At 41.4% G+C, this 11,198-nt stretch overlaps 1 protein-coding gene across 6 annotated transcripts in view; it reads left to right on the top strand.

The window, feature by feature from the left end:
- The window catches only part of KIAA0319 (KIAA0319 ortholog), a 57,462-nt gene extending 50,858 nt beyond the window's left edge, over positions 1–6,604 (top strand). For 4 of the 6 annotated variants that reach the window (XM_068931666.1, XM_068931670.1, XM_068931672.1 and 1 more), the window contains 3 exons: positions 737–827; positions 2,806–2,897; positions 3,807–6,598. In XM_068931666.1, coding sequence (XP_068787767.1) covers positions 737–827; positions 2,806–2,897; positions 3,807–3,985 — 362 coding nt within the window. In that variant the 3' untranslated portion in view covers positions 3,986–6,598. Of the gene's footprint in view, positions 1–736; positions 828–2,805; positions 2,898–3,806 lie in introns of all 6 variants that reach the window. The other 2 variants (XM_068931668.1, XM_068931671.1) reach the window with 2 other exon arrangements.
- The last annotated feature ends 4,594 nt before the right edge of the window (positions 6,605–11,198 follow it).

An 11,198-nucleotide genomic window follows, 5' to 3' on the forward strand; every position in this document is an offset into this window, starting at 1 on the left:
TACCATGCAGACTTGGAGACTCTTTGCAGATCACTACGCTAACCTTCAAGTAATTCTGCAGAAACTGGTAAGAAGCAGGGTGCCATTTGCTAGAAGCCGTTAAGTGACAGTGGGCCATACGTCTGTATGTTATTGAGCAAAGATCGTCAACCAAACAAGATGGGATAGTGGGGTCTAAATCTGAGGCTGGGGCCTCCTGCAGCCCTGCTCTGTTGTTCAGTGTTGTACACACGTGCATTACACACAATGTAAATAACAGCACCCCAGAAGTGAGTCTATTCAAGTGGGAGTTTCACGTTATTGCATCTCAGTGAGTCATTCTCATGGTTTTTCTTGACTTACAAGTGAAAGCATGCAAATGCAATGATCTGTCTACTACAGCTGCTACGACTAATCAGCTGCTCTTGCACAGTGCGCAGAAGTGCTAGGCAGAGGATACACTTAGGCTTGCTTCAGTTATCCTCTGGGCCCTCTTGACTTCTGGATCCCTTGTAGACATCAGCTCTCTTGGAGTAGCAAAAGGCATAGGAATGGGAGAAAAGTTCCTTTACCACTTGTGTGTATCTGATCTGGAAGCTTAGAAATATTCAGGGAGTCTTGTGAGAATATGAAGGTGCTAAGTTCTTCTGAGTTGCTGTTGATGCTCCCTCCTCCCCAGGATCGGTTGTTCTAGTACAGCTGTGTTAGAAAGGGTTGTAGTGATGTTGCTTTACAAAGTACTATGTTTCTTTTTCAGAATGGAGCATACTCTATGTGACTGTGTCTGCTTTTCTTTTGATTGTGGTCACAATAGGGCTTGCATGGTTCTGCATCTGCTGCTGCAAAAGGTACATGATTTTGCATTTCTTTTTGATGGGGTGTATGCAAGAATTGCACACAGCTGCACATTTTAGTCCAGTCCTTAGTATTAAACACTTGACTTTTTCCAGGTGCTTGAGGAGCCTTATGTAGATATTTTTGTATAGATACACTATTGTTGAAAAAAGTGATGTCCATCTGTGGCTCTTTGTGCTCCTTTGTATTTCAAAAGTAAAAGCCATTGCTGAAGTATCCTTCATCTTACTACGTAATTTATGCCAAAATGTTGAGCGTGTCCTGGAGATCTTCATGATCTCCTGTTGAGTCCTCCAGGTCCCCCATGCTAAGAGAAAAGAGGTTTGCCCCTGGAGGTCACTGAAGTAGGAGATTTCTAGGCCATGGGAAGGGAGTTGGCCCTGACCTCGTGGCCCTGACCTTCGGCAGTAAAGGTGGACCTGTGGGCTGCATCTGGCTAGCAGGCAAGGAGCACACCAGCAATCTCTGTCTGACAAACTTCTTCCTGCCTCTTTCCTTGAACAGTTTTACCTGCTCCTGTCTGTCTTCTTCCCCGCCCCCCCCCCCCCATATCTTGCTATCTTTCCTTGAAAGCTGTTAAGAAATCCTCTTTCAAATAACAGGCCTCTGCAAGCTCTGTCACTAGAGGGAGTGTGTTGCTGCTGCTCAAAAAGCCCAGCAACGAGACAGCTTATTCAGATGTTGGCAAAAATGAAATGCTATCAAAACCTTCCTGGATTTTTAACTTTGTGTAGGGTGTCTTTGCAGTGTGTAGAAGATGGTGTATGAAATGCACAGGAGTTGGTACTTTCCCTTTAAGAGTAAAGGAACAATGGGGTTGGTAGAAGGGTTTAAATGGAAAAGTATTCCACATCTGTGTGGGGTTGGATCTGATGAGAGAGTGGCTGTTTATGTGGTTCAGCTGCTTCTGTGGCTTTGCCTCAGAACGGTAAGATGCCCTTTGCCCTGTGGAAGCTCAAGGAAAAAAAGCTTGGGTGCTTTGATCTCTTTGACTTGCCAAATAAAATCTGTTTTCCAAAAGAGTGTAGAGGGGAAGCCAGGTGGCTGTAGTGTCAGCTGGGTAGTAGGTGCTTCTTGAACAAAAGCAATGTTGGACTGTGGGATCTAGAAGTGCTTCTCTAGACATTGCCAGAGAATCAGTCCCTGCCTTGAAGAAGGGCATGTTTTTTTAAAAAACAAAAACAAAAACACCTCCCCCCCCCCAAAAAAAAAGTAAAAGTTTTGGAAAGGAGGGCCAGGAAAATGCCTGAGGTGTGGCAACATGTTCTGGGAGGAGCCACCTTGGCTGCATGTATTAACATCCTCCTTTCTGCCCTAAAAAGCCTTTGTTCTGTCTCTTCCATCTAATACAAGAGTTCCATCTGTTTTCCTAGCTCCAGAGCTACTCTGTTCTCTATGAATGAGCTGTCAGGTAGTTCTTGCAAACAGCTGAAATTGAACACAGAGGTGGCGAATGTGGGAAGAATAGATAGGCTTGTCTATAGACTCTTTTTTTTTTTTTTTGCCTCCCCATATGTATGAGGGACTAATCTCCATTTTTTTTAATAGGTCTTCCCTCCAAGCATAACCAGATAGTTTCATTAAAATCTCTTTGTTTAAATAAAAAGGGGGTCTAACCAGTTCTTGCACAAATTTTATCTGGAACCCAATACATGTCTGGCTTGTGCCTAGTTAGTATGTTGAAACTGAACAAACTGAGCCTCTGTGGCCTCTGAGAGCAAGCCAGTGGTGCTTGCTTTCTTCATCTTTGCATATTAGAGAAAGAGGGGGCGGGGGGAAAAATTGTATCCTCTGATCCAGAATGTGCTGCTGCTTTAAATGCATATAAACTGGAGTAACTCTTTTGGAGTGGAGATGAGGTTTTGTCTTTGTACATGGGGTCCATAGCTATGCATATGGAGAGAGAGAGGGAATACACATTATATGTGTGTCTGAGAACTAAATATACTTTCCGTAACTCTTTTTCTTTAGCAGAAAGAGGACAAAGATAAGAAAGAAAACCAAATATACCATCCTAGATAACATAGATGAGCAGGAGAGAATGGAGCTACGACCCAAGTATGGTGAGAGCTATTTGTTTCAATTGCAATTATTTTAGGTAGTGAATTTTTAAAGCAGGAAGTCATCCACTAAGTTTACGGCCAGTGTACTTGAATTGATATCCGTGGCCTAGATCCAGCCTGGAAGCTGGACTACAAGAATGGAGTAGATAGTGGCAAGCATAGGTGGCCAAATGATGGGGGTGATCCGCTTCGCTCTTGCTTTAGGCCTTGGGCTCAGCCAATGCTTCTTTATTAATTTTAAAACATCTAATTGTCCCACAGACTTTCTTTAGGTAAACACCTCCCCCTTGACTCTTCTCCCTTTCCTTAAATTTAGGGCTGTTATCTTAAACTGGTGCACAGCAATTCCCCCTAGTCCAGAAATGCCTTGTTAAACATCAGCGGACTTGGGCCACTATCCTCTATTTATATTTTTTGATTTACCTTAGTTTCAATTAGTGTAGCAGGGGAAATATTGGAATCCAGTGGAACAAAATCATCCTGAGTAAATGGTGCCCCAAAAAGAAGCAACACTTCTGTAGAAACCATGACCTTTCACTGTCTGTCAGTTCAGTCAGATACCACATCAGATAGCTGAATAGAAAGATTAATTTCTAAATTCAAGCTATTAGAGGAGGGTTAGCTATGTGCTAAGATCCCGTAATTGTCCCAAATTTAAATACATATATTCACATTTCAGAACCATAAACTGATTGGCCTGCAGTGAGGTCAGAAGAGTATCTAGCTGACAGTATTGGTACCTATGAGGCCAGTGTTTGATATGGGTGATGGTAGTTGTGCAGGCTGTTACGCTGAACGACCAAGAATATTTTCCACTTGTTTTGCGTATCACAGCAGAGGAGAGGATGTTTAAACTGTTACAAGAAGTGAAACTTTTCTAATGACCTTGTTTTGCTTGTTTATTGCCAGGTATAAAACACAGAAGTACAGAACACAATTCCAGTCTGATGGTCTCAGAATCAGAGTTTGACAGTGATCAGGACACTATCTTCAGCAGAGAAAAGATTGAAAGAGAGAACCCCAAAACCCTCATGAATGGATCCATCAGAAACGGAGTTTCCTTCAACTACAGCTCCAAAGACAGATAACTGAAAGAGGGTGAAAGCACAGCAGGCGCTGGTGCAACACCTCCGAAACAGTTGGTCCACCTCTTTGTTTTTCCAGAATCAAAAGCTTCCTAAAATATCAACTAATTGCAGGTGAAGGGGTAAATTTGTAGCACAATGGAGGGAGGGAAAGAGAGCAGCTAACTCCTGTTGTCCCCTCTATAGGAACAAGGAAAAGCACATTTTATTTCTTGCATGTTCAGTACTGAATGTTTGCCTAAACTTCAGAAGGCCTTTTCTCCTGTATCAAAACAGTGCATTGCTGTTACAAGATTAGCTAGGGCTGTTGTGCTACTAACAGCAATGACTGAGATGCATATAAATTGTCCTGTGCTCCTAGGCCTTTCTCAAAGGAGCAGTGTGATTATGAAGCTGACCTGAAACAGCTAGAGACAGCATTCATAGTTTCCCTTACATCTGTAAAGAGCAATATGTGACCACAGGCTCCATCATTCAGTTTTCAAAGCAGGTGCACAAGGAGGGAGCATTTTTAGTGCGTTGTATTTATCTCTGAGTGTGTCTTGTGACTTCCTGTTCTAGGGTAGTGCTCATCAAATGGAAATGCCTTTGATTTTAAGGGAGGTTTACAATTTAGCAGTTGCACCTATTCAGCTGTGAACTAATGTTAGACATCTGTGTCCGGTAGGATGCAGTATTCCCTGTGCTTGCAGAGGCAGTTTGGTGCCTGCAGGGAAGTCCAGCCTTAGGTTGCTTCTGTAATGATGAAGGTGCTTCTGCCATGTCCAGCAAGTAACCTGCAGCAGAGGGGCAGGGAGGACTCCATGTGATGTGCCTTCTGAAATCGTTTGAGCATCCTAAATGATGTTTTGTTTAGAGAACACTTTCAAGGAGCTCAGGACCTTCTAAGACTGAGTCTCAGCTGAAATGACTTTAAATCTGTCAGCCTCAGTGCTCAGTTAAAGTAGAATGTGCTAGGCCTTTGCAAAGTAATGTGCTTGTAGCAAAGTACCCTGTGTGGAGCAGGAGGTTGGACACCTGCCTCCCCCACCAAGGAATCAGTAGTGAGAAATATTTTAGATTGCCTTCTTTTTCCCCCCTCTGTAGTTATTCAGCAGTTAACTGTGTTGGCCCAGAAGAGGTCCCTTGAGGTGTTTAGGAAGGGTAGGAGTGTTTGAGTCCTGATGTTGCTGTTCTTGCTCACAATGTGGATAATTTCCCTATGGGTGGCTCATTAGGCTCTGAAGCCATGTTCCTAGTACTGTTCTTAATCCCACCCTGAAGACTCGGGTTATGTGTAGACCTTATTGCCTATAGGGGCATCTGCTTTTGTGGCACTGCCTGGTTGCTGCGCCAGCCTTTTCTGGGGGTCCTTTACTGACAGGTTACAGGTCTTGGGCAGGGGTGGGCTGAGCTGGAAGAATGATGTGTTGTGGTGAGGGGAGGGGAGGAAAAAAAACCCAGTCCTTTTGGAGCATTTTAGGCATTAAAAAAAAAAAAAAAAAGAGAATCCAGTAATGGGGAAGGTTAGAGCAGTATAGGATGTGTCCAGAGGTTGTGGGGAGAGATCAGAAGGGTTGAAGGGGAGGGCGTATCCCACTGCCATCATGAGGAATAGTTTGGCAGAGTTTTGGTGCTTTCCCTGCCCTTTCACAGAAAGCAGCCACAAAAGTGGTTGGGTTGAATGTTGTGACTTTTGTGCTTCTCTCTTGTTAATGGAGTTGGGCAAAAGTATTAAGAACTAATGAGGTTGGAAGGATTTGGTAGTCAAGCTGCAACAACATGACATGCTTGTGGTTTGTATTCACTCTGATTTCCTTTGGTTCCCAAATGCAGCCAGCAATGTCCATAAGTGTATTAAGGAGTGTTTATCCTGTGCCCAAGCCTGCATTTCACTGGAGAGCTGAGTTTGGCTACAGGAGTCAGTGGTGGGCAGATGCTGTGAAGAGTTACACATAGGCTAAAGCAGTTGTTCTCCGTGTTTTCCTATGCCCTCTGCAAGATTCAATACAGATGGGTATGGGATTTGCTTTACCTAAAAGCAAAGTTTTAACTCTATACGTAGATATTTTTAGAATGTTTATTGAAAAAAATCTGCTTTATCTCCTCCTCTCTCTTCTTGAGTTCATTGAAATTTTTTTTTTTTTTTTTACAACTCAGCCAATAAAAGTAACAGGTCAGCTTTTGATCTCTTAATATCTGCGCTAGACATATTAGCACAATAATGCAAGGTTCACTTTGAAAGCATTCCTTTTAGAAAGTTAAGGCCCACCCAAAATAAACTGATTTTTCTCTTCTTTTTAAATCAGTTTTGGGCTTAAATCTATTTTGTAGAAATTCTAAAAAAGGTTCTAACAGGAGTTATGCTCTTGGAAATGTGCACTGTCAAAAACAAACTTTTTTGAGCAACTACAGCTCTGTATCAGTCACGCTGCCATTAATGCTTCTGCTGAATACTGTATCCAGTGTGCCTTTCATCTGTAAACTTGTCTTAGTACATATCTGCGCACTCAGCGGCATCCTTTGATTTGTGAAGTCAATCACTTGCATTTGTTGGTTTTATTTCACATTTTTAAAGCCTGGTGTTGAAGCTTAGGAAACCACAGACATCATTTTTCAAACTGAAGAATGTGATTGTCTAGTAAAGAAGGAAAAAAAAAACCAAACAACAACTTCAGTTTTCTCAAACCTGCTCTGCATGCTGCAGACTTCCTGGTGTCATCTCTGCTTTCACAGAAGTTGTGGGCTCAGATCTTCGAATCAGTGGCAAGTTCATGGCAATGAGAAGATCTGTATAGTTTGCCTGTGTTTCTCACTCTAGCAAGTAAGAAACATTAGACCGATTTGTTATTGCATAAGGCTTTACCAAGTGGAAGTTAGCTGCTTACTGAGTTTTCTCTCAGATGACACTTTGACATCTTTATGTCAATATTTTGGTTAGAAGGTTTTGAATACTGAATATTACTTGAATTTTCGAGCCGCTTCTAATTCTGCTAGTTTGTTTTTTCCATCTGCTTGGAGGGGAAAAAAATGAGGAGGAGTTAATCTTAAAATAGTTGCTCTTGCATAATATCAAGCTTGCTGTTAATATGAAACTTGCACAGAAGTTGAGAATAAGTACTTTCTGGCTCTGTGAATTTGTGATATCAGATGTTAGTGTCACTTGGCCAAGCATGATTTTTGTCAGGAATTTAGGACTGAACATAACAAGCTTTGTATCTTGAATTAGCATAACTTCTCTTTCTAGAAATGTTGCTTTCTTGGAGCGTCTGTTAGATCATATCTAGAATGAAAGAGCAAGAATATTAACTGTTATGATGCAAATGCAATGGCAGAAATAAGAACTGCTGCTGGCCTTGAGTTATGATGGGTTTGAAGCAGGTTCTCAGTCCTTACGTTTACTTATGTACTGTTTTCATTTGTGTACTGTAAGAGTGCTGGCAGCTTGTTTGTGAAATAGAGATGGGAATTTATTTCAGAAGAGTGGAGGAGACCAGATGCAGCTTGTCACGTATAGCTCAAGGAGTCCATTGAAAAAGTGGAGTAAATTCAGTTTGGCATTGATAAGATACTGCTTCACAAGGTGAACAGTGTGCTGATACTTAGTGCTTCATGTTCTTGGTGTAAGCGCTGGATTTTCACTTGCATCTTAGTTTTACGTTTTTATAGGGGCTGATGCACAAGAAAGAATTGGCCAGCTATATAAAAAGCAGCCTTTGCTTACATGTTTAAGGAAGGAGTATATTTAGGAGAAGCTTTCTTGTGGTTGCTGCCCAAGGCGTTGAATAGGTTCAGTACTCAACACTGCTTGTATAGCAGTACAAAATTGCCCTGCTGCGAATAGGTCATCAGCTTGTGTTTTTTAATTTCTTAGCCAAAAGGCTATTGCAGTAGAATATGAACTTTACCTAGGGGCAGGTCTAAGAACCAAATTCAAAGCCTCTGTTCTCTGGTTCAACCTTTTGTATTGAGTAGATTGCAGAGAAATTCCAGTAAAATGGGAACAGTCTAGTTATAAAGGATTGCGTATTTGGGGAGGCGGTAAGAAAGGTCATGCTTGTGTAATGTGTAAGAATACATTTTTCAACCACCTCCAGTTAGGCGAAGGGAGCACTAGCAACTTCCTGCTAGGTGCAGGAGAGAGAGCTTTTCTTCAAGGATCTGTTTTGTGCTGTCAGATGTGTTTGCTTATATGATGCTAATTTTCCTTTTCTTCCTTGATCTGTTGTGGGCAAACAGAAGTGCACACACATGCAGGGGACTTTTCAGCATAGAGAAGATAGTGTTAACTTTCCTTAGACATCTCTGATATCCTTGAAGTAATCGAGTTCTTCAGGCACCACTTAGGCAAATTTCCTATGGCCTGGTTTATAGCCTAAAGTGGAACTAGTTTTGCCCCTCAGTATACTGATAATGGGCTGTAGCTACCTGAGCTTTGGGGGTGATAGTGATAACATGTCCATTATTTAAAACTTCTGAGCCATTTATGTGAGGTTTGAGGGAGGTAAACATCCGTTTTGAAGGGAAATGGGCTAGATGGTGGATTGGAGTTTCTTAATATCGGATACTGCTTATCACTGATCCCTAACCAGAATACTAATCCCATAGGTCTGCAGCAAAGAACCCCTTTAACATGCCTTTTGGGTCCTGAACTCCCTATGGCAGGGGAGGGAACCTTAAAGGTTAGCAATAGAAGGGGTAAGGGGGGAAAAAGGGAAAAGACATTTTCTGTTTTGCACATGCAACGAATCGAGTGCAGATGAGCCACACACATCAGTAGTTTGCCTCTGTATGGAAGCACTTCTCCCTGTGGGTGGATGGGTGAGCTATTGCAGAATTTATAAAGGAATCTGTTTCTAGAAAATGTTATTTATTGCAAATGATAATGTATTGTAACTAGAACCATTTCTGAGCTGAAACTATTAAATTTATGTAACCCTACTAATAAAGTTTTGTCCTTCCTTCTAGGAGGTTGTCAGGTACTCTTTTAGATGTGGTATTATTCTGAATTGGACTCGACACTCAGGTCAGGATAATAAGCTGTATAGCATAGCTTATGGCTATACTCCAACCTAAAAGCAGTGTAATATCTGACTTCTTGCCTTCCTATTAACAGAACCGAAGTAGTCCTGGCCCCCCCCCTTCCCCCCAGTGACCCTCCCGAGGTAACATAATTCTGATAATCAGATCAGTGGGCAGAAACAAATTCTTACTGCGGTTTACAGTAATAGTTTTCATGTGCTGGTTTTTCCTTCCTTTGATTGTCCACAAATATTCACCAGCTGTCATGCTTGGAAAACGATGGTTTCACATGATTTGTGGTTTATTCTGTAGCAAATCAAGTACCGGAGTGTTTGCGAGTATGACAACTGCTTTGCAGCAGTCAAAGGAGCTGGTATTTAACATAACCTAAAATACCACTGTAAATGAAGGACAGGTTATGCTGTTCAGAAACTGAAGCTGGAAAAGAAAATGTCATGCCTCAGTGTGTGTGTGAAGTGTATGCTAAATTATGAAAATAAAAAGTACTATGAGATACAGATTTTCTTATGTAAGAAAAAAACATACAGTGTTGAAGCATCCTAAGTGTACCTGGACATATAGCTTTCAGCTTACAATATGGCATTTCTTACATTCATACATTATTCCTACAGGGAATACTGGCTGCTGAATGGGCTGATGAGGTATGTAGTGTCAGTTATAGAAGAACAAAATCTGCTCGTTTGTTTTTGCGTTGTACATCTTGGTAATAGCAGTAGCCCCTCTTTTATTAAGTAGGTTGATACAAGCCTGTATTGTTGTACAAGAGAAGGTGCAGTAGCAGTGATTCCTAAACACCTTATGCAGTTGTGCTAAGTAGCTTTGTAAATAAGGCAAATAAACTATCTGGTAAATGCTCACAGTAACTTCCTGTGTCTTGGAAGGCCCTAGGCAGAGACTTCTGACAAAGAAACACTTCAAACAGGTGCTATAATATTTAACATAGAGCTTCTGAACACCATACTTAAATCCTCTCTCTCAAGCTAGTTCAAGCTTTCCATAAGCTGCAGGGCTAGGGCAAAGGGCTCTTCCTCCTGACCACCTATACATACAACAGTGCCAGTTATAGTAAGATGGATACTTTAGTGCTGAGTCAAATCATGGAAAACTCTTTTTACTTGCAGGATTGTCAAACTCCCAACAACATACGCCAAGAAAAATACAAGCTGTTTTAGTCTGTGCAAACCATTTTAACTGCCCCTTACATTCTGTGAAAACTGTAAAAGCATATCATGTGTCTTAGACTAGTCTATCTAGGAAACTAATATGCAGCAGAACTCCAGCCTGCTCAAGCTGTTCCTTAGATGCAGCAGTCTTAGTGAAAAGAGATAACAAAGTGCAATCTGTTGGGTACCCTAAACAGAACGGAGTGCTTAGATACTGGCCAAACTTGAAATGCTCCTCAGCAGCGCTAGGTGACTTTCATCACCCCTCAAGGATCAGTTACCAGGACCAAGAGCTTCCCTCACTCAAGGTAAGTTTCCCCAGCTTAGTATACCAACAAGCAAGCATCATCTATACAGTGACTTCCCGAAAACGCTTCTACGCTAGGGCTGGCGATGAATATCTGCCTCCTTAAGCTAAAAATTCTAACCTTAATCTCTAGTAGATCAGGTAAACAGTTATTTTGCAGTTTATTACACTGAGAGGACAAACAGCAATTCTACAAGTACAGTAGGATCAATGAGAGCTGCTTAAAGGATGGTGTAAGAAAATGAGATGGGAATTGACCATGAATAAGTTGGGTTGGAAATTAGAAGAGGGTTTCTAAAACTTCAAAACTGTCTTAACTAGATGAAAATAAAAATGCCTCTCAACTTATTTTAAATCTGTATTTATTATCCAGACAATTATGCAGGTATCCATTTCCTGAAAGCAGGGAAAGGTACTCTGTGGTCTGGAAAGCCTTTCCCTTGTGGCAAGATGTTTGATTCAACATAAGACTTTCATGTGAAATAACTGATAGCATTCTAGTATGTCAAATTAGACTGATCATTCCCTTGATTTAGATTCAAGGGATTATAGTAGTGATAACCAAAATTTTGCACCTAAACAATGCCTGGATGCAGAAGAGTGTCTTTTTCAGTGCTTAAGCTGTCTGAGGAAAGACTTCTGTGCAAATCTGATGGGCTGAATTCAATGTGGCTGCTGTCAGTTTAGCAATTCCTTATTGAATAAGGTAATAAACAACAGAATC

Source organism: Struthio camelus, chromosome 2 (assembly GCF_040807025.1).
Source record: "Struthio camelus isolate bStrCam1 chromosome 2, bStrCam1.hap1, whole genome shotgun sequence".
Classification (NCBI taxonomy): domain Eukaryota; kingdom Metazoa; phylum Chordata; class Aves; order Struthioniformes; family Struthionidae; genus Struthio; species Struthio camelus.